Raw genomic sequence first — 27,760 nt, 5'->3', positions numbered from 1 at the left:
TTCATACTCATACACTTGTACAATTCTAGCTTGAAGAGAACCCAGATTTGTGTGTACTAGGCTTTCCATATTTCCTCTCATTTCCTGCCCGCTAGTTTTAAATGTGAAAAAAATAGGTTTAAAGACGTTAAATGGCTTGTCCAAGGTGACACATCTGGCTGGGAAAGATGGGAACAAGTCTGCCAGAGGTTTTATACACCTCAAGCAATTTCCTATTGCCAAATTATTAACTTATTCTTTTTGTGGAACAGAATAATTGAAAATGACACTTTCCCAATGCACATAAATAATGTTAGAAAACATGCCTTCAGCATATGTATAATACCCTATAAATGTACCCTAAAGATATAATCCAAATTTACCTCAGCAAAGAAATTTTAGTAATTCTCAGGTTGACACTGCAAACAGAAGACACGTCGCCCTCACCTGTGTAACCCGATGGGCACTCACAGAAGAATTCCCCAACTCGGTCTTTACAGATGCCGCCATGGAGGCAGGGCCGGGAGCTGCACTCATCCACGTCTGTCTCACACTTCAAGCCTAAAATGCAAACCGAGCACCGGGGGACAACCCGGGAGAGGCATTAACAGAAACAGAACCACAGGCATTTGTAGGTAATGATCTCAATAAGCTGGATTTATATGGGGGGAGTGGTGAAGAAAAGGGTACAATTCACTACTTGCTACCATCTATTAAATAGTTAATGAAGGCACTACCCTCTTTTTAAGTAGATTTAATATATAAGGATACAAGACAGCAAAAGATCCGGGCAAGGGCCCTGGAAGCATGACATGGAACCAGGAATTACATTCATTCTAAAAATAAAATATAGTGTCACATCTACTTGGTACCGAGGTCCCCCGGCAGAGGGGTAGAGGTGGGGTTAACTTCTGACCGATGTCAGCTCCCATGCCTAGTGCCCCACAGTGCGCTGCATCTCCCCGTAGGAGGCACGCAGGCTTTCCACGGGCCAGCTCTCTGGAAACTCTCCTTCTCCCTCTGTTCCAGGGGCCCTCACCACTAGGAGCAGCATTATGGGATCATGACAGAAATGCGAATTCTCAGGCCAGACCCCACACCTATTCAATCAAAAATTGTGAATCTCTCTTTCTGAGTAAGTTCACTCAAGCTAGCTAGATTGTGCCCTGAATCACATTAGTGCTTGCCATAATAAGCCTCCAGATGCACACCAGTGTTTGAGATTCACCGTCTTTTACTATGCCCTCTCTCAACCACCACTTATTTGTAGAATTCTTGGACAAGGACAATTATTTCTTATGAAATGTCAGGACAAAAAATTTTATGAAAGTTCACACACACACACTCCAGCTATAATAAATTAGAATGTCAATATTCTTTATCACCCTTATTTTTTTCCTAATTTTCCTTTGCTTAGTTTGTGGTGAATTCCTTTACTTAATTATCATTTCTCTCATTAAAAACTTTCAAATTGGTTGCAACAATTACAAAAAAAAAACTGGTCTAGAAGAGAACAGAGAATTATTTTAAATTAATTGCAACTTGAAGGTATTTTTCTTCAAAAACTATGTTTTGGATTCAACTAGAATGTGAACAAAACAAACAAAATTCTTAACACAATTCATAATTCTTACACAATTCCTACATAATCAAGTCCAAAGCCATATTGCTTTTCTAAGCATAGTCTTTAGAAAGAGAAAAACAATGTAACAAATCTTAGTTATTCACAAGAACTTCTGTTAGTGGGCAGTGAATGAAGAGAATTGGGAGTTTGTTTAAAGATATTTGTTTACGTTGGATAATCTGTTCCATGTTGAATGTTATGCATTTAATTTGTGATAGGCTGAAACCATCCTGGCCATGGCCCCTGGTACTGTATTCCAATTTAAATTGTGAATTATGATGTGAATTTTTCATAAAGAAGATGATGTTTTTATTATTCCTCCAAAACGTGCAAAGAGAAAGTCATTTGTGAGGTACGAATTGTTTTTTTGCTGTTTTTGTGTTTTTGCCTTTTGGTTTAACTAAAATTTGGTGCATTTGTGTGCTCTTATGTATCTTACAGCATTTACTTAATATACTAAAGTTTAATATTGCAAGTCACAACATATTTCATGCAAAATATGTTGTTTTCATTCCTCTAAGTTACCTGCATATCCAGGTGGACAGAGACAAACATAGCCACGCCCAAGTTGTTGGCAGGTGCCACTATTGTGGCAAGGGTTTAAGAAGCATTCATGGAAAACCTACCAGAAGCAGAAAAGAAACCTATCAAAGACAAAGCAGTCCATTCATTTCAAAGCAATCTTGACTAGGGTGTTAGAAAGTTTGCAACATTAGATGACTGATCTCTATTTCTACGTATGTTCACTCAAGCTAGCGAGACGGTGGCCTGAATAGCATTGGTGGGTGCCAAATATGGTCACAAACAATATGTTTGTTCTTTCTTTTTATTTTAATACATTTAGATGGTACAAGTATTATTTTTTCTTTTTGTTATATGAATGAATTGTATAATGTTGAAGTCAGGGCTTTCAGTGTACCCAACACCAGAATGGAATATATTGCACCCTATAGATCGATTTTTATCCTTCACTCCCTCCCACCCTTTTAGGTTTCAGCATCCATTACTCCACATACATATACCTCACTCAATTCCCACTTGTAAGTAAATACATGCAGAATTGGTATTATCAAGTGATGTTCTGGTAAACCGAGTAGTGTTTCTAATGCTGGTTGCCCATTAGAATCCATTTGAAATGTTTAAAAAATATATGTAATACTAAGGACGGGGCCCCGACACAGACCAACTAGACCAGAATCTCTGGAAGTGAAATCTGTATGTTATTATTTTTTAAAAAGCTAGCCAGAGGATTCTATTATGCCTCCAGGTTTGAGAGTCACTGCTGTAGGAATTCCTGCAAATTTCTATTAAGATGTCCACTAGGCTCAGTTTCAAAAGTGACTTACAAAGTCCTAACAAGGCATTGTGTTTGGACTAAACTGTAGGAAATTGAAATAAAAAAAATAACCCCTTAAAAATATTAAAAATGACATTGGGCAAGGTGAATCCAGAATAATGGCTGAATCTACCAAAATAATCAGACTTAACAACTAGTCTTCTAGAAAAAAAAAAAGAAAAGCAAATGGTTTAGTTATGTTTATGAGTTACGTTTCTTAATGTTTTAAACTCAGACCTTATCCAAAGAAATTATTATTATTTTTTTGTTGGAAAATAAATTTAAATAATTCTCATGTAAGTTGAGTAACACTTTCTGTGAATCAGAAAAGGCATTGGGTGAAACCAAATACCCTTGCTCAAATGATGGGTCTGGTTTGTGGGAAGAGGTAATTATTAGTGAATCAAAAGACTTCCATATCTACTCATTCTCATTGCCCGACATCTCTGGGAAAAACTTCTACTTTGGGTACTTAAAAAATGAAATGTTGCATTTTTGGGAAGTTCTTAATAGGATTTATCAGTAAACACAATTATTCACAAGTCTTGATAAAGTTTCAATCCCGGTAGTTTTCCTCTGTGTGACATGTAAAATGACCAAGTTTTTTCTAAGCATTCTACTAGAGAAAATTTTATACAAAACAGACTTGCCTGACTGCTGACTTCATACTTCTTTTCAATATGCCCAAGAGAGGCCAGGGGCACTACACTTTCCTCTGCTGCTGAGAAAGTTGAGCTAAAACCTAATAAATTAATAAACAGAAAGTCAGTGGTGGTGGCTACTGCCAATAAGTAGGCTACATGAAATACTATGGTCAAGATTCCAGCTGTCAGAGAGGGTAAAGCCACATTAAAATAGAGAACATAGAGATGGAGGGCACACATCATTAAATCCTAGATCCTTAGAATGAAATCTGGACATTATCAAGCTCAATGTTTTCCAAAGAAGACTCTTTAAGACACTGCCATTAACAGGTATCTAAAGAACAATTTAACAAGTCTAATATTCAAAACTGAAGGTACCACAAAGACAAGTCTTCAACATGGGGTTACGTAAGAAATGAAGTAGCATCTTACTTGAACAATCTGTGATGGATCTGGCACCAGTGATTGTGGTAGTTCCATAAAAGGGACAAGACAGGCAGAAAGACTTCCCTGGATTAGGCTGGTAGTAGTCTTGAGGACATGGATAACAGGGCATTAACCCAGAACGTGAGAATTCTCCCACCGGACAAGGTACTGCAAAGTAAAAACACGTGCTTTGTACACAGAAAGCTGCATACCCTACGTTTAAAAGAAGTGCCTTAACCTTTGTGAACTTACACAATCCCCTCCACTTATTTAGTACCCAAACCATCTTGGCACTCATGTAAATTATTGTAGGTTTCCCCCATCTTTACTAATATATAATGACTTAATAAGGATTAGAACTGGCTATATAATTTTGTATTCTGATTTTTCCACTTAACATTATAGCACAAGCATTTCCCAAATCATCCCCCAGATCATTAAATAACACAGATTTTAATAAATAAAAAATATTGCATCCCATTGACAGACTATAATTGATCTAACATTTTCCTCACTTTTGGATATTCAGGTTGTTTCTGCTTGCTTGCTATTGTAAATTACGCTGAAATAAAATTTTCTACATAAATCTTTGTGTATAGGATCTTGGGATAATAGCTGAATATGAACAGTTGAATTTAAGTAGTTGAATATTTAAGTCTAAAGATATGAAAAAAATGAAAGACATTGGTTATACAGAGTATAACACTGAATTATATTTTAAAAAATTATACCTTTAAAAAAGGTAGTTCCAATTTACATTCCCATAAGCAGTGTATGAAATAATTCTTCTCTCTGCTTGCTCTTCAGTATAAAGAATAATTGCTTAAATTTTTTTTTCAATTTGAAGATGAAAATGGAATTTCAGTTATTTCAATTTGCATTTTGATAAGAAATGAAGTTGCTTTTAAAAATACTTATTAGAAAATATTATTTTGTCTGTGTAATTATTATTTATTGCAGACCTTTCATAATTATTTTATATATTAAGAATATAAATCCTTTGACATAGAGCAAATATTTTTGCTAGTTTATGTTTTGTCTATAATTTTGTCTCATTGGACAAATGATTTTTATTCATTCTTAATTAATAATATAATATTGTAAGGCAATGAATTTTCCTATGGAAATAACTTTAGCTAAATCACAGTAGTTTGATAATTAATATTTACATTGCTATTTTCTAAATAACATAAATTATAATTTGAATTTTTGACTCAATTTGTTTTTGAAGCAGGGCTTAAAATGTCTAAATGTTTGGAATATATATTTGTTTGCTTAAGCCTTTATTATCAATTTCCATTTTTATCATTTTTTTGGACAGAGAATTTATACTACATAGTTAATTACTAGTTTTGGAATTTTACTGATGTTTTCTTTTTTGGTTCAGTATATCTAAAAATACTTAAAAAAACAACAAATATGTAATTAAAACATTATACTAAAACGTATAACATCCATTATTAACTCAATCTAAGCAATTACATACTGGAAGTTCCCCCTTATTTACATGCAGAATGTGGTTAAACTCATGCTAGGAAAATTAGCAGAAATGGGCCATAAGTTTAGAAACTATCTGGGAATCATAGCTGCTTAATTACAATAATTCAGTATTCGACAAACCTCAAGACTTATTTAGAAAGGTGAAAAAAATCATTGGATATGAACTTGTTTCACTGTAAAAATCCTATTTGCTTTCGTGGTTGGAGGAAAGCAAGAGAGAATTTTTTACTGCAGACTTTGTTCCAAAATTAGTTTGTATGTTGATAAAATAAAAGTGTCTCTAGGGGATATATTTTAACCATACTGTGAAGGCTCGCTTGACTTTTAATTTTAAAAAGCTGGTATTGGGCGGTGCCTGTAGCTCAGTTGGTAAGGCGCCGGCCCCATATACCGAGGGTGGCACGTTCAAACCCAGCCCCGGCTGAACTGCAACCAAAAAATAGCCGGGCGTTGTGGCGGGCGCCTGTAGTCCCAGCTACTTGGGAGGCTGAGGCAAGAGAATCGCTTAAGCCCAGGAGTTGGAGGTTGCTGTGAGCTGTGTGATGCCATGGCACTCTACCAAGGGCGAAAAAGTGAAACTCTGTCTCTACAAAAAAAAAAAAAAAAGCTGGTATTACACAACAAACACGGCTTATGAGTTTCAATTAGGCTCCAGTTAAATTTTGGTCTCAACTCTTCAGTGAAACATTGTGTTGATGAATACTACTCATCTAATTTCTCAGGTCTCACAGATGTTTATCTACCTTGATCCCACTAGACTGAAATCATTTAAACAGATAGGGGTACATATTACACAAACCTTTAGTTCAGAGTATGTTTCCCCTGATTCCTTTCTCCCAATGCACTTAACTTATAAGGACTACATCTCCCAAGATGCAATGCTGGGTACACCCCTCCCCGCCCCCACACATAAACTTCCCAAGCTCTTGTTTTCTAGGACTCTCCATTTCCATAGTAAGTATGGCTGGGGTCCAAGGACCGAGGAGGTATATGTGTCTCTTTGTATCTTGAGAGAAGTGGGAACCGGCAGATTGGCTTAAAACCATCACTCATTTAACAATAGAATAGCTTTTTAGTTTTTCAGTTGCTATAGATCTTAGTTTTCTAAATGAGTATAGAGAATCAGGGTGGGGGATACACATTATAAAAAAAAAAAAAATCACCTTTCAGTCAGGCCTGTTCATTCTGTCTCTAGTGAGGTAGCAGAGATAGGCCAACAAGTTTTTATTTTTAATCCTGTTCCATTGACTTCATACAGTACAGGAGTTGGGATTTTTTTTTTTTTTTTAGTTCCTGGCAGTAAATTGACCTTGATCATCAGTCCTAGTTTCATTGTCCTTCTAAGTTTTCATCTTTTGTTTTTGTTAACATCTTCATGAGTATTTTGTTAGTAAAACTATATTCAGCAGGGATGTTAGTTAGAACTATTTAAAAATTGGAATTCTAATATTTTTATTTCTATAAAACAACAGGTTCCAGTAGAATCAGTACTACCTGAAAACCTGTTAGAAATTCAAGTTCTCAGACCCCCCTCCCCAGACTTGCTGAATCAAAAACTCTGGGGGTGGGATCCAGCAATCTTACAACCTCCTCTAGGCTGACATTTGAGAAATAAAATTAGTGACTCTCCACTTTCCTTGTTACTGTGGAAATCACCTGGGGAAATTTAAAAAGGAAACCAATGCCCAGCCTCAACCTCAGACAAATTAAATCAGAATCTGTGAGGGTTAGGATGGCTTTCAGAATTGTAAAAATACTCATGTAAACATGAAGACGATTCTTTTTTTTTATTTTTTTATTTTTTTTTCATGAAGACGATTCTAATGTGCACCCAGAGTGGTTAACTGCTCCTGAAAACCTTCAACTTGCAGGGAATGAAATGTCCTAATTTATAGAATAATGTATTTTTAGAATTTCAAGGGACTTTAGACAGAATCTCATTTTATAAATAAAAAAAAAATAAATCCCTAATTTAGAGGTATCTCTACCATTCCAAGCAGCCACATGGGGTTGGAACCTGGGACTAAGTCTTAAACTTCTTTTGTCTTATCCCGTGTTTACATTGCAGGCATTTATACTTCTATACTCACTGGCTGAATAAAAAAGAACTGTCCATGATGAGACAGCTATGTACATTTTTTACATATAGTAGACATAAGGCTTTGCTGAAAATATTCCACTCCTCCATGAACAGAACCTACGAAGTTTAAAGAAATATCAAAGTCTAAGGCTTTGGTAACCTCCACAAGCAGAAATGTCCACAGCTCCTCTTTTCACAGTCGAGGTGTTTTCTGGACATAAGAGGCAGCTCCTGGAACCAAATTCTGGCTGGTAAGTGCCCAGTGGACATGATTCGCAGGTCTCAAGCCCGTTGGAGGAATAGGTGCCTTGTTTACACTGAGCTAAAACGAAAATGTAATATGGTTAATAATGATGATATTAAGCTGCGCAAACTTAGCCCTGTGTGGGATAAGGTTTTGTACACTTTCATTCGGGACAGAATCAGGGACGCAGGGAACTGTTATTCCTGTTAGCCAAGCAGAGACGCTGTGGAGTCCACATACTTCTATACACAACTGAGTCCCAGGAGCCCACGTACTCCCACGCGCTACTGAGTCCCAGGAGCCCACATACTCCTATACACTACTAAGTCACAGGCTTGTTTCCAGGCACTTCCATTATGATTTGTCACGGAGTTTGACAAAAAGAAAGTGCTCAATCATAGTTACTGAATGAAGTTAGACATATACCACACAGAAGGACACTGTCATTAGAACAAGTTGCACACTAGGAATTGGTTCATGTAGAAGTTCTCAGCATGGACACGGTTCTCCTGAGTGGCAGAAACAAAACTCTAAACTATCACTACTTGGACACCATTGTTGTTCCAAATAAGAACTGGCCGTAGTAGCTCTTCCGCGTGGGGATGCCACTTCATCTGGGGTTGCAGGGGAGCAAAATATAAAAGTAGCCTCAGCTTCAGGCCCAGAGAAGTGAAGCAATTTCCTAAAAGTCATATCTGGTTTGCTAAAGAGCAGGACTTGGGCCAGATTCCTGGCATTGTCCTTTCTTCCTGCCTTTGACCCCCAGATGACTCTCATCTTCAGCACTGCTGACAGTTTAAGGGCATTTCCAATTGCCTGGCATTGCCCTGGAGTTTGTATTTGTCATTAAGTACCCACCCCTGCATTCCCAACAATGGCAAAGAGGCACAATTTTGATATTCCTTATTTTAGGCATGTCTTGTGGTAACCCTAATTATGAAAGATAGTGTTTGCATTAGGAAATCTCATTGACGACAACAGTAAAAAGTCTTTGAAGATACTGAATGTTTCAGTAGCACGAATATGGCCATTTGTGCCTGTATTTATTTACTTCCAAGTAAATGGAGAATTGATCGCTTTCTATTATATATTATTCTAACAAAAAGCAATCCAATAATTGCTAAGTGTCATGAAAGGTTTTCCCACTAATTAATGGGAGATTCAAGAAAAATATCCAGGCTAATGGATGAATGTAGATTGGTGTTTGACTTAGAGCAATGGACTATTTCCAAAATAAAAATGAATGGACTTCTTTAAAGGGGAGGAAACATTCAGATAATATTTTATATTCAAAAGAAAGAATAAATAAATAAATTGCTCTCACCAGTGCTCTTATTTATTCCATTTACCATTCAGAACCGTGAAGGGGTTGAAAACATCCTGCCCCAAAATATGATACATTGGTATAGTGAAAATTTTAAGCTGAAAAACATAGGAGAAGACTGCAGAAAAAGGAAGATCTCTAGGAACTTCTGCACTTTTCTCCTTGGGCTAGTCATAAAACTGAGGAAGAATTCTCTGATCTTCCCTGAGGCAGATCCCCTCCAGTGAGAATTACCCACCCTATACTCCCAGGAAAGGAATATTCTTATTTCTGAAGACACAAGAACACAGAGAAGAATCTGAACAAACAGGTCTTGCCAAGTCACACTTCTCAAGAACTATCCACTTCTTCATGACATTTAGCATAAACCTACAGAGGCTTTCCTGTCTGGGGGGCCTCTTCATTTCTGCAAGCTCCCAGGTCACGTCAACATTATACTGAGTAAATGTGAATGCTTTTCTCTTGTTAATTGTCTTTTGCTACACAGGGTAGTAACCCATGAACCTAGCTGTGGATGAAGAAAAGAAATCTTTCTTTCCCTTCAGCTGGAAACAAGATTCAGGCTGCTTCTGGTCAAAACATCCACTAAACCACTACCTTTACATTCGGAGAGGCTTCTTGAATGGAGATATTGGGTGTGAGTCCCGGAGGGACAAAGCTTGCACTCAAGTTGCCCTTCTTCATCTTGGTAGGATCCCATCCGGCAGCTTTCACAGACAGAATGTTCCAGAGAAAAATAGGTTCCTAAAGGGCAATTGACTGTCAGAAAACAAACAAATAAGAAACTGCTGTAAATGGCAACCAGGAAACACAAGGCTCTTTTATGCCTGAGACATTAAAATGAAGCCTCCTTCCAGGCACTAATTTTTATGGATTGAATTTTGCTGCCAGACGTTTACTCACACGGTAAGCCTTCCGGAGATGTTACATCCAGAAACCAACAATGACAGATTGTTTCCTTTTTTGGAGAAAATGCAAATTCTTACTGACCAGTTAAGGGCTTATGTGATAGGGGTTTTAAATTGTGGGTTAAAGTTATGATAAACCAGATCATCGTGAGACATACACAGCTAACGCAGAAAAAGCTGCCAGAAGAAAAGGATAAAATAGTGAACATTTAGGTTAATTTGAGGCTTTGAGATATGGTTTTCTTAGTTGTTTCTAGGAGTGCTTCCCCTGATGAAACTGACTGCTTGTCCACGACAGTGTCATTTCTCAGGACAAAAATAGGCACCAGTGGAGATGACCAAAACAGAGTTGGTAAGCAGAACCTCGTCACTGCTTGCAGGAATTATTATCTGCTGAAGGCAAGTCTGAGGCATCCTCAGAACTAAGTGCCACAAGGCAACAGGCCAGTTTTAGAACCTTCTTTTTATGGAGATTTGGTCTACTGTTTGGTAGGTTTGGAGTGGCTCAGAAATTCTGAGGCTAAGATGTGAAGTAAACTCACTGAAAAGGCTGTTACCAAACGTAGTATTCTTACAGGGAAGACACTTGAAATTAGTAACTAGGTGATCCTGAGTTATTAAAAGCGTGTAATAGGGCAGGGTGCAGTGGCTCATGCCTGTAATCCTAACACTCAGGGAGGCTGAGATGGGTGGATTGCTTGAGCTCGAGAAAGATCCTGTCTCTACTGAAAAAGAAAAAACTCTATACCTATAGACCCAGCTACTCAGGAGGCTGAGGCTAGAGAATCACTTAAGCCCAGGAGTATAAGGTTGCTGTGAGTTATGATGCCATGGCACTCTACCCACGGTGACAGAGTGAGACTCTGTCTCAAAAAATAAAAATGATAAAAAAGCATATAATAATTACTTTGGTAATAGTAAAAATGCAGATTGCAAGACCCTACCTTCCATGTGTCAGATGCATTAGGTCTGGAATGGGGCCCGAGACAAGATGCATTTTACAAGCATTTTTGGTGATGGTGACACAGGTGGTCTCAAGACCACACCAGTCGAGGCAATCCCTGATTTTTACTCACAAGGTGGGAAAGAGGCAAGAGTGGGCTGTAGAATGATGACAATTTTAATGTGATTTTGATGGGCTGAATTTATCACACTATGAAAAACCCAACTGAGCTCTTGGTATAGTGTAAGGAAGCATAGAAGAATTTCTGGACAGGACACAAAAGCCCCTGTCTACAGAGAGATTAAGGCAAGGCTCACGCCATTCCACTTAGCTGAGTGGTCAGAGTTCAGTTTCAGAAGATCCCATTATCTGTAAATGACAATTTCTGTAGGAAACAGGTTGGAATTGATCCAGATCATGGCGGTATAGCATAAGGGTTAAAAGTTGAGCGGCTGGGAGGGAGAATGGGGAGTGGCTGCTTCACGGGTACAGGGTCTCCTTTGAACGTGATGAAAATGTTTTGGAAATAGAGGTCATGGTCACACAACATCATAAATGTACTTAACGCCATGTTGAATTTTATGTTATGTGAATTTTACACCAATTTTAAAAAGTTATGAAAAAATTAAAAAAAAAATAAAATAAAAAATAAAAAAAGTTATGACTGGCATTGACTGCCTGGGTGGGAATCTGCTGTCTTAATGTGCAGGTGTTACTGGGTAACTTCCTCCCCTCTCTGGTTTTGCTTTACTCACCTGTAAAAGGTGTTCGTATTAGAACAGAACCTCACCAAGGTGCCAAACGGGATTAAACAGGAGGGGTCTCTGCTGGCATACAGAAGTGGTCAGAAAGTATTAGTTATTATTATTGGAGCTGATGCCAAAAGCTATGAGGTCCAAAGATCTATAAATAAAAATAGGACTTGAATCCCCCACCTGAAATAGATTTCTTGTCCTAGCTAATAGTGGTTACTGTGACTCTTGAGACAAAATAGTAATGATGACAATCCCACAACAGCAGCCAAGCCTTTCATTTCAATATCCATTCATAGGTGTACAGTGGCTCTACCCATCTTATTTGACCCAATAGGCTCTACCTATTTTTCATCGCAGAGAGAAGTCTTACCACACATGCGTCCTCTCAGCACTGAGCCGGGCCTGCAGAAGAGGAAAGCTTTTTCTGTTTCTAGTGAATTGGTGTCAGCTACCAGCATTTCAGATGCAAGCTGAAAGGAATACATGGGCTCTTTATTGAGGGTCCTTTTCAGTCGATTTGTAATAGTTTCCAATGTCTTAATGAGTCGTTGCTGATTTTCCAATTCAAGGGTATCGTTTCTTTCATCAGGTAATGGCACACTAGCTGAGATAAAACAAAACAAGACAAAACATAACACAGACCCCTGGGGTTTCAGGAAGTCATTTGGAGTTAGTCTTTACTGCATAGAAATGGCATGTTAAAAAATCCTGCAGGAAAAATCAATTCAAAATAAATTCAACCGCTACTCACTGAACAACTAAGTGCATGGATAATATTAAGAACAAAACATTTTATCTGAATCCTTCTCTTGGGTGCTGGATCGCCACCCCATTTAGGGGAGTTCTTCATTATATTCACAGCATATTAAATCCCTGCAAATTCTTGCATTTTAAAAACATGCCTTAGTTCATTTTGCCAAGGTAGGAACAAAGCAGATTGTTGTTGCTGTAAGAACCATAAAATATCCTTCAGGAAAATAGATTTAAAATATTTTTTGCGATATTAATAGCAAAAAATGACAAGACTTAGTTCATTGTGCTGTCCCTATAATTCTCAGTTCCAGAGTTGTTTACTAATCATGGGAGATTTGAGAAATTGATTACTATCCAAGAATTTCACATAATTATTACTTTTTTGTGTAGACAGGTTAGCCTTACCTGTGATGTTAAAAATTAACTTAATTTTGTGGTCAGATAATGGGGCGCTTCTTTTAATCCGTGAAGATCTGGCTTTGCGGATGCTTGTGGGTGTTTCTTGCACGGCATCCAAGAAGTCATCATAGGAGTAATCTAGCCTATTAGCTGCACCCCAACCACCTGGTCCTGGACAGTCGGGGCAGAGAAATAAATGATTGTTCAGTTGCTTCTTTGCCAGCTTTAGATCCTAACATTAAACCACAATCAAATCATACTTGACCATTTCCTCAATTGCCTGTAGAGTACAGCATACAGAAGTTGGTCTACAGTCTTACACTGTAATTTTGGGGGCTTCACATTTAACTTAGATTTCCAGTGAATTGCATCAAAAGAAGAAAGACAAGTCTGTATGCAGGTATCCCTAGGTATTTACACCATCCTATCTTAGTTGAGTTGATAGTTTAAACTCAGAGGTAAATAGGGGATGGGTCTAGAATTCTAATCAATTTGTATTTCTTTTCAGGACTTGCTCCAGTTTTCTTTTTTTAAATTTTGTCTTTATAAACATAATGTATATTGACAGATTTACTTTTGTGAAGATTATTAAAGATAACTGTATCATATTTTCAAGGTGAGACAGTTTTCAAAGGTAACATATAAATTAAATGCTTTTTTGAGACAGTCTCACTCTGTCACCTGGGTAGAGTGCCGTGGTGTCACAGCTCACAGGAACCTCAAACTCTTGGGCTCAAGTGATCCTCTTGCCTCAGCCTCCCGAGTAGCTGGGGCTACAGGTACCACTATGCCTGTCTAGTTTTTTTATTTTTAGTAGAGACAGGGTCTCGCTCTGGCTCAGGCTGGTCTCAAACTCGTGAGCTCAAGTAATCCCCTGGCCTTGGCCTCCCAGACTGCTAGGATTACAGGTGTGAGTCATGGCACCGGGCCATAAGTTAAATGTTATATAAGACAACTACACCGGGGGCGACAGGCATGCATGGGATTTTCTAGATGCCCTTGAGATCATTGTGATTAACTTCCTGGCTTCAGACTGGGGCCTCTCCATGTAGGCTGCATAGCTGTATGATATTAGCCATCTTACTTTCATCTTTCTGAACCTCAGTTTCTTCATATATAAATCCAGATGATGACTTTTACCTTATAGGTGTGTCTGGAATAAATGAGACAATGTATTATAAACCATCTAGCTCAGTATCTGACTCACTATCAAACCTCAGTAAACAATGTTAACCCTCTTTTGGCCATACTGTTGCCTGGTGATGTGCTTTAACAATATGCTGTATGGATGCAGGCCTGTCTATTTAAGTAAATTGTTTTCTTGAGTGTTTTGGCTTTATTTGTGCTTTTGAGTATTAAAATTAACTGAGATCAGTATTATTATCTTTTCACTTAAACCTTTTCCTCACAAGCCTGTTATAGAAGAAAATTAGCAGGCGGCGCCTGTGGCTCAGTGAGTAGGGCACCGGCCCCATATGCCGAGGGTGGTGGGTTCAAGCCCAGCCCCGGCCAAACTGCAACAGAAAAATAGCCGGGCGTTGTGGCGGGCGCCTGTAGTCCCAGCTGCTCGGGAGGCTGAGGCAAGAGAATCGCCTAAGCCCAAGAGTTAGAGGTTGCTGTGGGCTGTGTGATGCCACGGCACTCTACCGAGGGTGATAAAGTGAGACTCTGTCTCTACAAAAAATAAAAATAAAAAAAAAATAAAAAAAATAGAAGAAAATTAGCAAAGAAAAATATTAAAAATTACCTATAATTCTACCTAGAAATAGTTACCATGAGCATTTTAGGCAAGCTCTTCTTCTGTGAATATGTAAATATACACACATGTATACATTTGTGCACTGGGAATAAAAAGAACATGTTTCTCCTAAAATAAGATTTTATTATGTATATATTATTTGATAGCCTTTTTCAAATTTTCTCAACAATATATCATGGCTTTTCCGTGTCAAATGGTTGCATAATATTCTCTTGTATGGCACACCACAAACAAACTTATCAGTTTCTACTTTCAGACTTTTAGGTTATTTAAAATTTTTTAGAATGTCCTTGCACATACAATATTTCATCAAATCTAAGATACTATTAATGAGAAGACACATCCCAATTTCAGGTCAAAATGAAAAACGTGCATCTCAGACTTTATGGACTATGGTACATCTTTGTACACTGGAATGATTTTGAGAAATATTTTGAGAAATATTCTTAGAAGTAGAATTTCTACTTCTACTGAGTCTGAGCACGTAAGTATTTTGAATCCTTCAAATACATATTTTCAAATGATCTACAATTTTTCTTCCATTTACTCTGAATGAATGTGATTTTATTCATTATATCCCCTTGCCAGCTTTGGGTGTTATGATGATTATTTGTATTTGTTCATCTAATGGTCAAAATTGCATCTCACTTTCGTTTTAACTTGCATTATACAATTATTATGAGTTCAGACCAATTTTAATGTATTTACTGGCCCTTTTCTTTTCATACATTCTGACTTGCTAAGGTGGTGTTATACATGTTACCCTGATCTTGTGACTTTCTATGGGGAAGACATTTGAGAAGGAAGGCTTGTCTCTTAGGATCATAGGATCACATGTGCCAACCGTCCACACCTCAGTTTCTAGAAGACTGCCATTTGGACCCTTATTCGATGACAGATGCTGCGCATTTCAAAGCCCTGTGAGGACAACTGACTCCCTGTGTGTCCCTGTGCCTCCTCCAACAGTCTGGGAGGGGAAACCTGAATCATGTGTAGCAAAAGAGGCTTGGTTATTCCAGCTGTGCTACCGACAATTCCACCACCCATGCCTCCTTACGGTGTGTAATCCAAAACCTTAATTTCCAGAATGTTCACTGAGAGCTTGTCTATAATAGTTAAAATCGAAAATACCTCAAAGTTGATCAATAGGGAACTATTTATATAAATTATGGTTTTAATATATTGATTGATGAGCTAATAGGTGGCCATTAAAATTATATTGAAGTGTGATGTTTAATGAATAAAAATGTCTGCATATAATGTTAACTAAGAATGTGTGCTTATAAAATATTATGATGTATATAGTTACACAGGGTGTCCATAAAGTTTGTGCGCAACTCCAAATAGTTTCAAATTTGAAACTGCACATGAACTGTATGGATACTCTGTATATGTACATCTACAGTCATAAATATATACATGTACTACCCGGTTTATTTCTGGGGTTGTGTATTGTCTTGCTTTCATTCTTTGTTTTTAAGCACTTAAAAATGTTTGCAACAAACACGCATGCATAAATGATACTTAAGAAATTTAGAAAGTCTAAAGCAATAGTCCATATTACTCTTGATGCCAAATCACTGAAAATATTACCAATAGGATTAGGGTCAGAAATGAAAAGGGAATTTACCTAACAAAAGACGTGAAAGATCTCTATAAAGAGAACTATGAAACTCTAAGAAAAGAAATAGCTGAAAATATCAACAAATGGAAAAACATACCATGCTCATGGCTAGGAAGAATCAACATTATCAAAATGTCCATACTACCCAAAGCAATATATAATTTCAACGCACTCCCTATTAAAGCTCCACTGTCATATTTTAAAGATCTTGAAAAAACATTACTTCGTTTTATATGGAATCAGAAAAAACCTCGAATAGCCAAGACATTACTCAGAAATAAAAACAAAACAGGAGGAATCACACTACCAGACCTCAGACTTTACTACAAATCGATAGTGATCAAAACAGCATGGTATTGGCACAAAAACAGAGAAATAGATATCTGGAATAGAATAGAGAACCAAGAGATGAATCCAGCTACTTACCGCTATTTGATTTTTGACAAGCCAATTAAAAACATTCAGTGGGGAAAAGATTCCCTATTTAACAAATGGTGCTGGGTGAACTGGCTGGCAACCTGCAGAAGACTGAAATTGGACCCACACCTTTCACCATTAACTAAGATAGACTCTCATTGGATTAAAGATTTAAACTTAAGACATGAAACTATAAAAATACTAGAGGAGAATGCAGGGAAAACCCTTGAAGAAATTGGTCTGGGTGAGTATTTCATGAGGAGAACCCCCCGGGCAATTGAAGCAGCTTCAAAAATACACTACTGGGACTTGATCAAACTAAAAAGCTTCTGTACAGCTAAGAACACAGTAAGCAGAGCAAGCAGACAGCCCTCAGAATGGGAGAAGATATTTGCGGGGTATAACTCTGACAAAGGTTTAATAACCAGAATCCACAGAGAACTCAAACGCATCAGCAAGAAAAAAACAAGGGATCCCATCGCAGGCTGGGCAAGGGATTTGAAGAGAAACTTCTCTGAAGAAGACAGGCGCACGGCCTTCAGACATATGAAAAAATGCTCATCATCTTTAATCATCAGAGAAATTCAAATCAAAACTACTTTGAGATATCATCTAACTCCAATAAGACTAGCCTATATCACAAAATCTCAAGACCAGAGATGTTGGCGTGGATGTGGAGAAAAGGGAACACTTCTGCACTGCTGGTGGGAATGCAAATTAATACATTCCTTTTGGAAAGATATATGGAGAACACTCAGAGATCTAAAAATAGATCTGCCATTCAATCCTGTAATTCCTCTGCTGGGCATATACCCAGAAGACCAAAAATCACAACATAACAAAGAGATTTGTACCAGAATGTTTATTGCAGCCCAATTCATAATAGCTAAGTCATGGAAAAAGCCCAAATGCCCATCGATCCATGAATGGATTAATAAATTGTGGTATATGTATACCATGGAATACTATGCAGCCTTAAAGAAAGATGGAGACTTTACCTCTTTCATGTTTACATGGATGGAGCTGGAACATATTCTTCTTAGTAAAGTATCCCAAGAATGGAAGAAAAAATACCCAATGTACACAGCCCTACTATGAAACTAATTTGGGACTCTCACATGAAAGCTATAACCCAGCTACAACTTAACAATAGGGGGAAGTGGGAAAGGGGGGGGGTGGGTAGAGGGGAATAGGTGGGATCACACCTGTGGTGCATATTACAGGGGTTTTTGCGAAACTTGGTAAATGTAGAATGTAAATGTTTTGGCACAGTAACTGAGATAACGCCGGAAAGGCTATGTTAACCACTGTGATAAAAATGTGTCAAATGGTTTATGTAGTGAGTGTATGATGCCCCATAATCATATCATTGTATACAGTTATGATTTAATAAAAAAATTAAAAAAAAAAAAAGAAATGAAAAGGATGTCTGCTGTAATGTGAATTAATACGTACTTGTACTTATTAATGATACAAGTACTCTTATTTATTTTATAGGTGAGGAAAGTAAAACACAGGGTGGTTTGATAACTTGCTCAAGATCAAACAATTAAGTAGGTAGTGAAGCCAGGACTTTGACCTGCATCATTGGTCATAAACACCATGCATTTAAACACTACACTATTTTATTATTAGTATTTTTTGTAAACATTACTCTGGACGTTCTAGATAGTATTATAAAAATGGAATAAATATAAAAAGGTAATTATGTGAAAGGATAATAATTTTTCTGAGACTCAAGAGAAACTATTAAAATCTCCTAGAAATATTAAGGCAGTAAGGTAATTGGTTGAACATATCAGCAATGAATCACACACTTAGTATTATTCCCATGCTCAGGAACAACATTAAGAAAAATGTTCAAAGTCTACAACAAATTATATCTAAGAAGGCTGGGCGTGGTGGCTCACACCTGTAATCCTAGTACTCTGGGTGGCTGAGGTGGGTAGATTGCTCAAGATCAAACAATTAAGTAGGTAGTGAAGCCAGGACTTTGACCTGCATCATTGGTCATAAACACCATGCATTTAAACACTACACTATTTTATTATTAGTATTTTTTGTAAACATTACTCTGGACGTTCTAGATAGTATTATAAAAATGGAATAAATATAAAAAGGTAATTATGTGAAAGGATAATAATTTATGAGTTGCCCAAGACCAGCCTGGGCCAGAGTGAGACCTTGTCTCTAAAAATAGCCCAGTGTTGTGGCAGGCATCTATAGTCCCAGCTACTTGGGAGGCTGAAGATCACATGAGTCCAAGAATTTCAGGTTATTGTGAGCTATGATGCCATGGCATTCTAACAAGGGCAACAAAGTGGGACTCTGTCTCAAAAAAAAATTGTACTTAACACATATTAGACTTGAATAAGTTAAATCTTGCCATATTTTTGTTGAGGAATCTGAATATTTTACATGTGTAACTATTTTATGTTAATGGCTTGATTGCAATTCAAATTAAATGTCATCTAAAAACTGCTGTCGGTCCTCTGTAACTATTAGTATTCCCTTCTAAGATAGCACATTAATGTCTGAATTTTACCATCATGATGTGACTTCATTTTCTTAGTTTTCGTCATGCTGAAAAATTCTGGCTAACAATTTAAAATAATTTATTTGGTACCAAAATTCAAAATATCCATAATGATCATTAAGAACATTATCAAATTATATTGCTATCCTAAAATACTTGGTGAATAAATTAATCAAAGTTAAGTTTTCTAGTTTGCCTCAGTGATCTGGAATTATTTTCTTGTGTTACAGATTAGTCTTACAACCAACCAACACTATAGAATTTAATTACCAATGGCAAAGCCATTTTCATAGTCGTAATTATATTCTAGGCAATATTTTTTGGTCAAGTCCTCCAGTCTGCAGTCAACGTCATCTGCGTCGCTACAAAATGATGGGACCTGCAAATAAAAAACAAAGAGGAAATAATGTAAACCATATCTCCGTGGCCTTTGATAAGCCCTTTGCTCCTCTGGACACTACTTCTCCACCAACAGGAGGGAAGGGTGGGTCCCGAGGTCTGCACGTTCCTCAGAAGTCTCCAGACCCTTCCTCCTCCCTTACAGGCTCCAACTGCCTGTAGACCACCCAAATCAGTCCCAAACCTTTTTGTCTCTGTTTATTTCACTCACTGTTTATTTCTGAGAAGCCCAGGCCTACTGGGACACCTTTTGTCTCTAAGCTTTCAGCCCACTTGGTTCTTTGGCTCCTTTTCTCTGACCCCATCTCCCACTCCCTCCCAGTTCCCCAAACCTTCCTCTGCGCCCTCCGAAGCTTATGCTCAGTAATCAGCGAATTTCCTATACTTTTCTATCCCCCCTTCTTTATCTTCCCTTCATCTTTGCTCTAGATGAAACCCGACCTTCCATTTTGGGGACTATTTTCTAAATAAAAGTCTAGAAATTTCAGAAATCCCATAATCCAGAAATTTGGAGTAGGCGTGGAGGTGGAGAAAGTGTCTTCCTTCCTCACTCCTCATTCCTGTTTCCAGATCACCTTCCCTCACTCTCTACTTAAAGCCTCACGGTTCTGAAGCTCATGCCACCGCCTAGGCCACTGGTTGGCCCTCCTTGTGGCAGGCGTCTGCAGCATCCCCCCTCTGAGTCACTCCCTCATTCCTGTTCTAATTCTTGATGATTCCGTAGCCACCTAGCTAATCCCTCCATCTCTTTAGACTCTTAGATTCTTTTTCTCTTCTCTCTTGTCTTCCAGCCTATTTTCTCACGCACTCCCCCGGCCATAGGCTCAGACCTTGTCACTATCAGTAGCTGTACCCTCTTCCCTTCTCAGGAATCCAACAGCTCTTACATTCATCAGAACGTGTAATCCATCAACCCTACCGCCTCACCCTCAGCCCCTCCTGTCTTCACTTCCCTGTGCTCCTATCGCAGGTGCCACGGTCTGTCACCACGAATAGGTCCTCCCTGCGAGCCTGCTCCTCGGTGTGTTGGTATTCTGTCACATAAGTACCTGAAGAACCCTGAAGCCCAGTTGATTTAATCATTCTGCTTTTCTACACCTGTACCTACGTGGTCCCTCACGGCTTGACCCAACTCTCCTGACTGCCAGCCCTACTACATTTCATCAGTATATGAGTTCATGTCCTCGTAGAGAATAATTTTACACCATATTCTTTAAAAACCTCCAATGACACTGCCTCCTTCTTATTCTCAGGTGATGCCTTTTTACACTTGATGAAACAGAATTCAGAAAAGATCTTTCTTTTACACCCTTCCACCACCACGTGTACCCACTAGCCACATCTGGGCCCTTGTGTGCCCTGCCACCTTGACCTCTCTCTTTGTCTAACAATCTATGTCCAAGATATATCATCAAGTCCTACTGAACCTACTTTCAGAATATATCCAAATCCATTCCCACGTCACCTGCTCTCCTGCTTTAATTTCCCGTGTTGTCTTCTTACTCTCTTTCCCCTGCCCCCTGCTTCTCCCACGGTCAAGGTCCTGAGTAAACTGGTCCCCTCACACAGCTCTCCATCTCACTTAGAGTTAGAGGCAAAGTCTTTGCAGTGATTTTCAAGGCTCTCCCCAATTTGATCTCTCTTTGCACCCCCACTTCTTCGACTTCATGTGGTCCCTTTGATCACCTGTCACTCCTCCCATCATCCTCTCTGCTCTTGCCACTCTTAAGACTTTTCAGGGGTTCAAACTCCCAATTGCACTCCTGTCTCAGGGCCTTTGCACTTGCTCTCCCCTCTGCCTGGAACATTCTTCCCTATTATGGATCATTGCCTCAGCTCTCCTGGTCTCTCCCCAAACAGGAACCTGACTAGTGAGACTTTTCCATCTTCTGCTCTGTTTTATTCTATAGCACACGCCATCTGACAGGCTACACGTCTCCTTTGCAATTTGCTTCTTGTTTCTCTATTCATTACCGTGTCCATTTCATAGCACATGCAGTTTGGATTATTTTATTTAGATCTAAATTCCTAGTGTCCAGGCTAGTACATAGAGACTTACTAAGTATTTATTAAATGAATAAATCAACATAATTAATAGCACTTTCTGATCCATTATACCATTTTTCACCTGCTACAATTTAACGTGTGATAAGACACTTGATAAAACTCACTTCTGCACGATTTTCAGTGTGGGTCCTACGTAACACTTAAGGAATATTTTACCAGTTGGGATGGGGTATAATTAGTATGAGTATATTGTTAACCTTTCAAGTATAAAAGGGGCCTAATGACTGTAATATTGTCTTGGTTAAATAGCAATAATGACATTTTTTCTTTTTTGGAATTTGGTTTTAGTAAGAGATTTAAATAAAACGTTTTTCAACAAGTGTCCATTGAATGGATGGATGTCAGTCAGTATGTTTGGTGTGTTTACAACAGTGCCTGGCACAGAGCAAGCAGCGCAATAAAATGTCGTTAGCATGTAAGTGAAGTGTGACCGGCTCTGCTAGGCATACAAATATGTTTGGCTAGTTTCCTGCCTTTAAGACGTTCAATATACTCACATATATTGCTCTGCTTTCTTACAATGGCTAAAGAGTCCATGAAAGTACATGAAAAAAAAATCTTTTAAATGTTCAGTTATCTCCTTATCGTAAAGAAATATCATTTACAATGTTTGGCATCTTTGTCAGCCTTACAGTAATAAAACGGGCATTCTCTAATCATGGGGTCCTGAGCGTCATTGATTTTTTAAAGGATGTTTTAAAAAATTCAAAACCATTTTCATGCAGATTTACTTATGATTCCTTCCAGAAGTCCACAACTTACGAATAATTCTAAACATTAGCTACAAAGTTGGATCGCAAAGAAGAGGGAAGTAGTCAGGATAGGAAATTTCAGTTGCAAATGACCCCGAGAGGCTAGGAAAACCTTACCGGTGTCCTTAAAAAAGGACAAACAACAGAGGCTGACAACTACTGACGTACCATCTTCCCCAGGGTGGTCTCAAAGGCTTCAGAAAACTTCTTCAAAAGATCTGTGTCATCGCAACGAGTTGCTTTGTATTGCATCTCAAAGGACTTAAACCCATGGTTTGCAAAGCGTTTTACTGGAAAAGGTCAGACAGAACAGCCTCAGTTGGTTAGTGTTTTTAAAACAAAGGTGTAACCTTCTATGCAATAATTGAAATTTAGTATTTTAATTCTAATATGATTTGTGGGATTGTTATAGAAAAATTGCTGTTATATTTCTGGGAAGTTTTGAAAAAATCCTGGCTAGCTCAAAGTTATTATATTTTCTATTTATATACATTGATTTATATCTCTTTTACAACAAACAGACATTGGAAAATTTCTAAGTACGATTTTTGCACAATGATATTCTTTGAAAGTATAGTTTGCACAGAGATATATTTCTCTTTGGATCAGAAGCTTGCATGGTTATACTCAGCAAAATGCCCCATGGTAGTCAGGGACAATGTTTCCTAATAGCATCCTGCCACCTAAATCTGCGAAAAAGGTGAGTGAGTAGTATTGCTTTTACTTGTTTCCCTAAAAGAGCTCAGGTAAGTGAACGTCACTTTCTTTATTCAAAACACTGGCATTTAAACTCCCATCTATGATATTGGATGAAAGATTCACTTCAGAGGGCATTTATGTACATTAGACAAAGAACGGGATAATTTTTATAACAATATATATTTAATGTTGTAGAATACCTCTAAATCTAAATCAAATCTAGAGAAAATGTGACTAATGTATTTTATTCCATTACATATTTTAGCTCTTATTTTAAATACAAGCTCTTCCGCAGACTATAAGACTTTAAACACGTTTGCAGGTAAAGAATTACATGCTGACAAATCTTCAGAGTTTCTTACAAATGATGAAAGGGCCAAAAAGGTTTTGCTTAAGACTATATCTTGTCCTACAGCAATCCAGTTTATAAGCACTCTGGTGGCTAATAATTTAAATCCAAGGAAGGGCAAGTTTTGTATTCATAAGCATTTCAAATTCATGGCACCGTTTTCCACTAATTCCTACTGTAAGGCAATTTTCTGTTATAGCTCTTGGAAACGTACACACACACATTCACACACATTAAAGGTTCCAGAACAAAACGGAAACTTACTGGCACAGTCTGGCCACTCAGTGGAATATGGTGGTCTCCAGATACCATCCTCATAAGCACAATAGTATTTCTCCGTAGACCCTTCGGTGAAATCATAGCCCTCTAAGCAAGTTAAAGTGCAGTTGACTCCAGCACTATCTTGAGCACATATAAAATCCCCATTTATAGGTGTGAATGGCACTTCACAGGGAGAACCTGTACAAAAAAAATTGTATGAGAAGCATAAATTAAATTCCAGGAGCTTAAGCTGAATTTTGAAAAGAACTCCTCCAGTCTACAGCTATTTCTAGAGAAAAGTTTCACCATGAGTCCTTCGTGTGGGAGAGTGTCAATGTCTGTTTTTTGGTTCCTAGATGGGCCTGGGCATATGTCGAAAAGCTGTATCTCTCTGTAATTAGAGGTTGTACACATTTTACAAAAAGCTAGAAGTAGTTCTAATCTGGAGTTATTATTTTTGTCATTCCTTTAATAAAAATGAAAAGTGGATAACTTGAGGCGAGTGCATTTTCAGAATCTGTCTCCTCAAGCCTTTAAAATAGGGTTATGACAATCACACATCGTAACCCGAGATAAAGGATTCATAAAATGTTAATTAAAGATATGACTAGAGGCTGGGCCTGGTGGCTGATGCCTATAATCCTAGCACTTTGGGAGGTGGAAGCAGGAGAATTGCTTGAGCCCAGGAGTTCTAGACCAGCCTCAGAAACATAGTGATACCACCATTTCTACAAAAAATACAAAAAGTCGCTGGGTGTAGTGGTGGGTGCCTGTATGCCTGTAATTCTAGATATTCTGGGTGCTGGAACAGGAGGCTCCCTGGAGCCCACGTGTTTGAGGTTGCTGTGATCTAAGATGATGCTGCTGCCACTCTATCCCCAGCAATAGAGTGAGACTATGTCTCAGAGAGCGACATTATTAGATAAATTAGAATGTAAATATTCTCTATATTTCTATCTTTCATGAGGTCAAGAAATGACAATTGGAAAACGAAATAAAATCTGTTGGTATTCTAACTTCAAAAATCTAATGCTCATAACCTATTTTCTTTCACAAAACAGTGGACTATAACAATCACATACAACAAATGTCGACTAGATTTCAGGGTGGGGATTAAGAAGAAAATACCTTTTATGACAATGTGGATGTCACATGTCCTATTATTGCCTGAGGGGTCAGTGGCTGTATACCGCACTATAGTCTCCCCATGAGGGAAAAGGTCTCCTTGGGTATGACTTCTGGTGATGTCCAGCACAGCCCCTAGAAAGGAAAGAAAAGACCTTGTTTGGGGTTATCGGTCTCTAGTCACTTTATTAGTCTCTTCTGTGATTTGACGTGTCGTTTTCTCTATGCAAGTCAGCTGGGCATTCTATTTATGTTGATTTGTGTGGTAGCAGAAAATAAAAGATTTAGTATTTAAATGTACTATAACATAGCAATCATAGACTCAAAAATCCTATTAAGCTGAGAAATTTTTGCGGAACAAATGATTTTCTTTGAATAGGTCAGTTTATCGTAGTGGTTCCCAACCTTAGTAATACCCTTTAATACAGTTCCTCATAGTGTGGTGACCCCCAACCATGAAATTATTTTCGTTGCTACTTCATAAGTGTAATTTTCCTACTATTATGAATCATAAGGTAAATACCTGATATGCAAAAGACCCCCAAAGGGGTCACGACCCACAGGTTGAGAACTGCTGGTCTATCAGAACACTGGGAATTTAAGAGATCTATTTAATTAGCATTTTTGTTGTTTTCAAGTTTTAATGCAAGATTGACAGTGAACTTCAGGTTGTATTTGCTCAGGTTTTTCCCGCTTCCTATGACCTTTTATAATTTGTCAGGTTATGCTTCCAGGACAACATAAACTTGAAGATGGAAGACATTCATGAGAACCCTTTTAGATATAATACCTAAGTACTATTAAATATTGAATGAAGGAAAATCTATTCATGTGCCATGAATAGGTACAAGTAATAATATTAAATTATATTTATTCTAGCATTAAAACATTAATTTATATAATTGATCATTCTACTTAGACAGCTGTCATTTGCCTTTTCTCTTTTATCCTTTTATAAAGCTTTTTTACAATAAAATATAATTCAGTGTTATGATGCTGACAACAATATCCTTGTCACAATACCTGAGTTGTCCGAGAACTGGGGTTCATCCCAGCTTGCGGCATGCTCCTTTTCAGACACCTGGATGGGAGCTGGAGACCTGCACCAGTCTATGACAGGGGGCTCAACATCTGAGGAACGTGAAATCAGACAAAGAGGCTATAAGTGATATTTTAAAATGATGACAGGATTTGCAAGAGAGAAGGGAAGTCTGCTTGTGCTGACAGAGAATCTTACAAGAAGCAAGGCTGATCCTGTGGCTGCCTTGATGACACCTTGTTTCTGATCCCTAAGGCAAAAGAAAGAGCTACTTGTCACTCTCCTGCTGTCTCCCTATTGAAGAAGAAACACCCGGTGCCTAAAATCACCTTGAGCACAGCTGTGCATAGGCAAGTGTGGATGGGGGGCATTTAATTTGTGGACACTGCCCACAGTTGTTGGAAGTGGAGAGGATGGGGATGGGGGCCACAGCAGGGACCCCCATGATCCTCCTCTTACCTGAATGGTCAAGACAGGAGATGGCTAAATGGAAGGAGATCTGAGTCATGTTAATAAGCAAGATGTCAGTGTGGGTGTGAAATTGCTGGACGGCCAGGAGGTTATGTCCAGAGCCGGGACACTGGAGTTACCCATTTTTAAGGTTGATAAATTCTAGGTGAAGGCAAAGACCAAACGTGGAAGTGGGGAAAAGAAGGGAAGATGAAAGCCATGGTAGACGCTAATAAACGGAGTCTGTGATGCTGAGTCAGGAACCCAGGGTGAAGGGTGCATTTGAGGTGGGGTGAAGGAGTCTGATTTCAAAGTCCTGGTGAGTATGGTAGAGTTTTTAGGAAGTTGGTAGAGGACAACAACTAGGGTGTATAGGAAGTAATTTTAATACAATTATAGATTTTGTCATATGCCTTTGATGTTTGAGGGAGACAAGACTCATACTTTTCTTATTTTATAGGTGAGGAATGTTAGACTAGGCTGACTTAAGAAACTTGCCTGAGGTTATTTAAGCTACTAAATTGTAGGCACTGGCGCCAAGACCTGGCTATTTCTATCCATGATGAAAACACATACTTGGAAATTAAATTCTCCTATACCTGTGAGGATATATACATTCCAATTTAAAGCTAAATCTGATGGACACATTTTCCATTTTTATCCATGCTTGTCATTTCATTAGTATAGTATGTTAGATTTATTGCTCTACGAGACTATAAACTCTGCAGATCAGTCATGGAGTCTCTTTTGCCCATGGTTAGGTCCCCAGTAGACAGCACATCACGTGGCCAGTAACAGTGGCTCAAAACCACTTGTTGAATAAAGAAAAGAATGGAGAAATTCTCATAGTAGGTCATGGTACTTTGAGAATGCTGAACCAAATCAATGCATAGCTAAATTTATAAATCTGGCAGTATTAACTCCTTTCCCAAAAGACATGACACATGTACAGTCCAAGATTTTCTTAAGCTTATCTCATTTTAGCCAAACATTTTAATGTTGTATCACAGGTGTAGTGGGGTGGGAGGACTCAGTCAATGACTGTCAAGAGAATTGGAGGGACTAACAGACGCATTGTCCCCAAAGGACTTGGAAACTTCCTTTGAAGCAAGGGAACCAACATTCCCGCCTATCTTTCATTTATCAGGACCACAGTGGTACCTTGAAGAAGATAAGAAAAATGCAGGCTTTGGGATCTTTTCTTTTGGTCTCTCTCTTTCCTCCCCTTACTGCCCTTCCCCCCTCTTTTTCTTCCTCCTTCTTTCTTCCCTTTCCTTCCCTCTCTTTCATAACTGAACATTCACCGAAAGTCTAGCTAGACACTTCAGTACACATTTCACTTTCGCTATGTTGACTCTTCACTATGAA

At 38.2% G+C, this 27,760-nt stretch overlaps 1 protein-coding gene across 1 annotated transcript in view; it reads right to left on the bottom strand.

Annotated features, from left to right (window-relative positions):
- SVEP1 (sushi, von Willebrand factor type A, EGF and pentraxin domain containing 1) overlaps positions 1–27,760 on the bottom strand; it is a 188,856-nt gene that overhangs the window by 69,317 nt on the left and 91,779 nt on the right. Inside the window, exons 10-22 of the mRNA XM_053566090.1 lie at positions 25,927–26,034; positions 24,907–25,038; positions 23,782–23,976; positions 22,638–22,759; positions 19,522–19,630; positions 12,922–13,086; positions 12,134–12,367; positions 9,755–9,916; positions 7,750–7,911; positions 4,016–4,177; positions 3,590–3,681; positions 2,129–2,225; positions 427–540 (exon numbers count right to left, since the gene is read on the bottom strand). Coding sequence (XP_053422065.1) covers positions 427–540; positions 2,129–2,225; positions 3,590–3,681; positions 4,016–4,177; positions 7,750–7,911; positions 9,755–9,916; positions 12,134–12,367; positions 12,922–13,086; positions 19,522–19,630; positions 22,638–22,759; positions 23,782–23,976; positions 24,907–25,038; positions 25,927–26,034 — 1,854 coding nt within the window. The remainder of the gene's footprint in view (positions 1–426; positions 541–2,128; positions 2,226–3,589; positions 3,682–4,015; positions 4,178–7,749; positions 7,912–9,754; positions 9,917–12,133; positions 12,368–12,921; positions 13,087–19,521; positions 19,631–22,637; positions 22,760–23,781; positions 23,977–24,906; positions 25,039–25,926; positions 26,035–27,760) is intronic.

Source organism: Nycticebus coucang, chromosome 2 (genome assembly GCF_027406575.1).
Source record: "Nycticebus coucang isolate mNycCou1 chromosome 2, mNycCou1.pri, whole genome shotgun sequence".
Lineage (NCBI taxonomy): Eukaryota > Metazoa > Chordata > Mammalia > Primates > Lorisidae > Nycticebus > Nycticebus coucang.
This window is presented reverse-complemented; position numbering and strand designations above follow the sequence as displayed.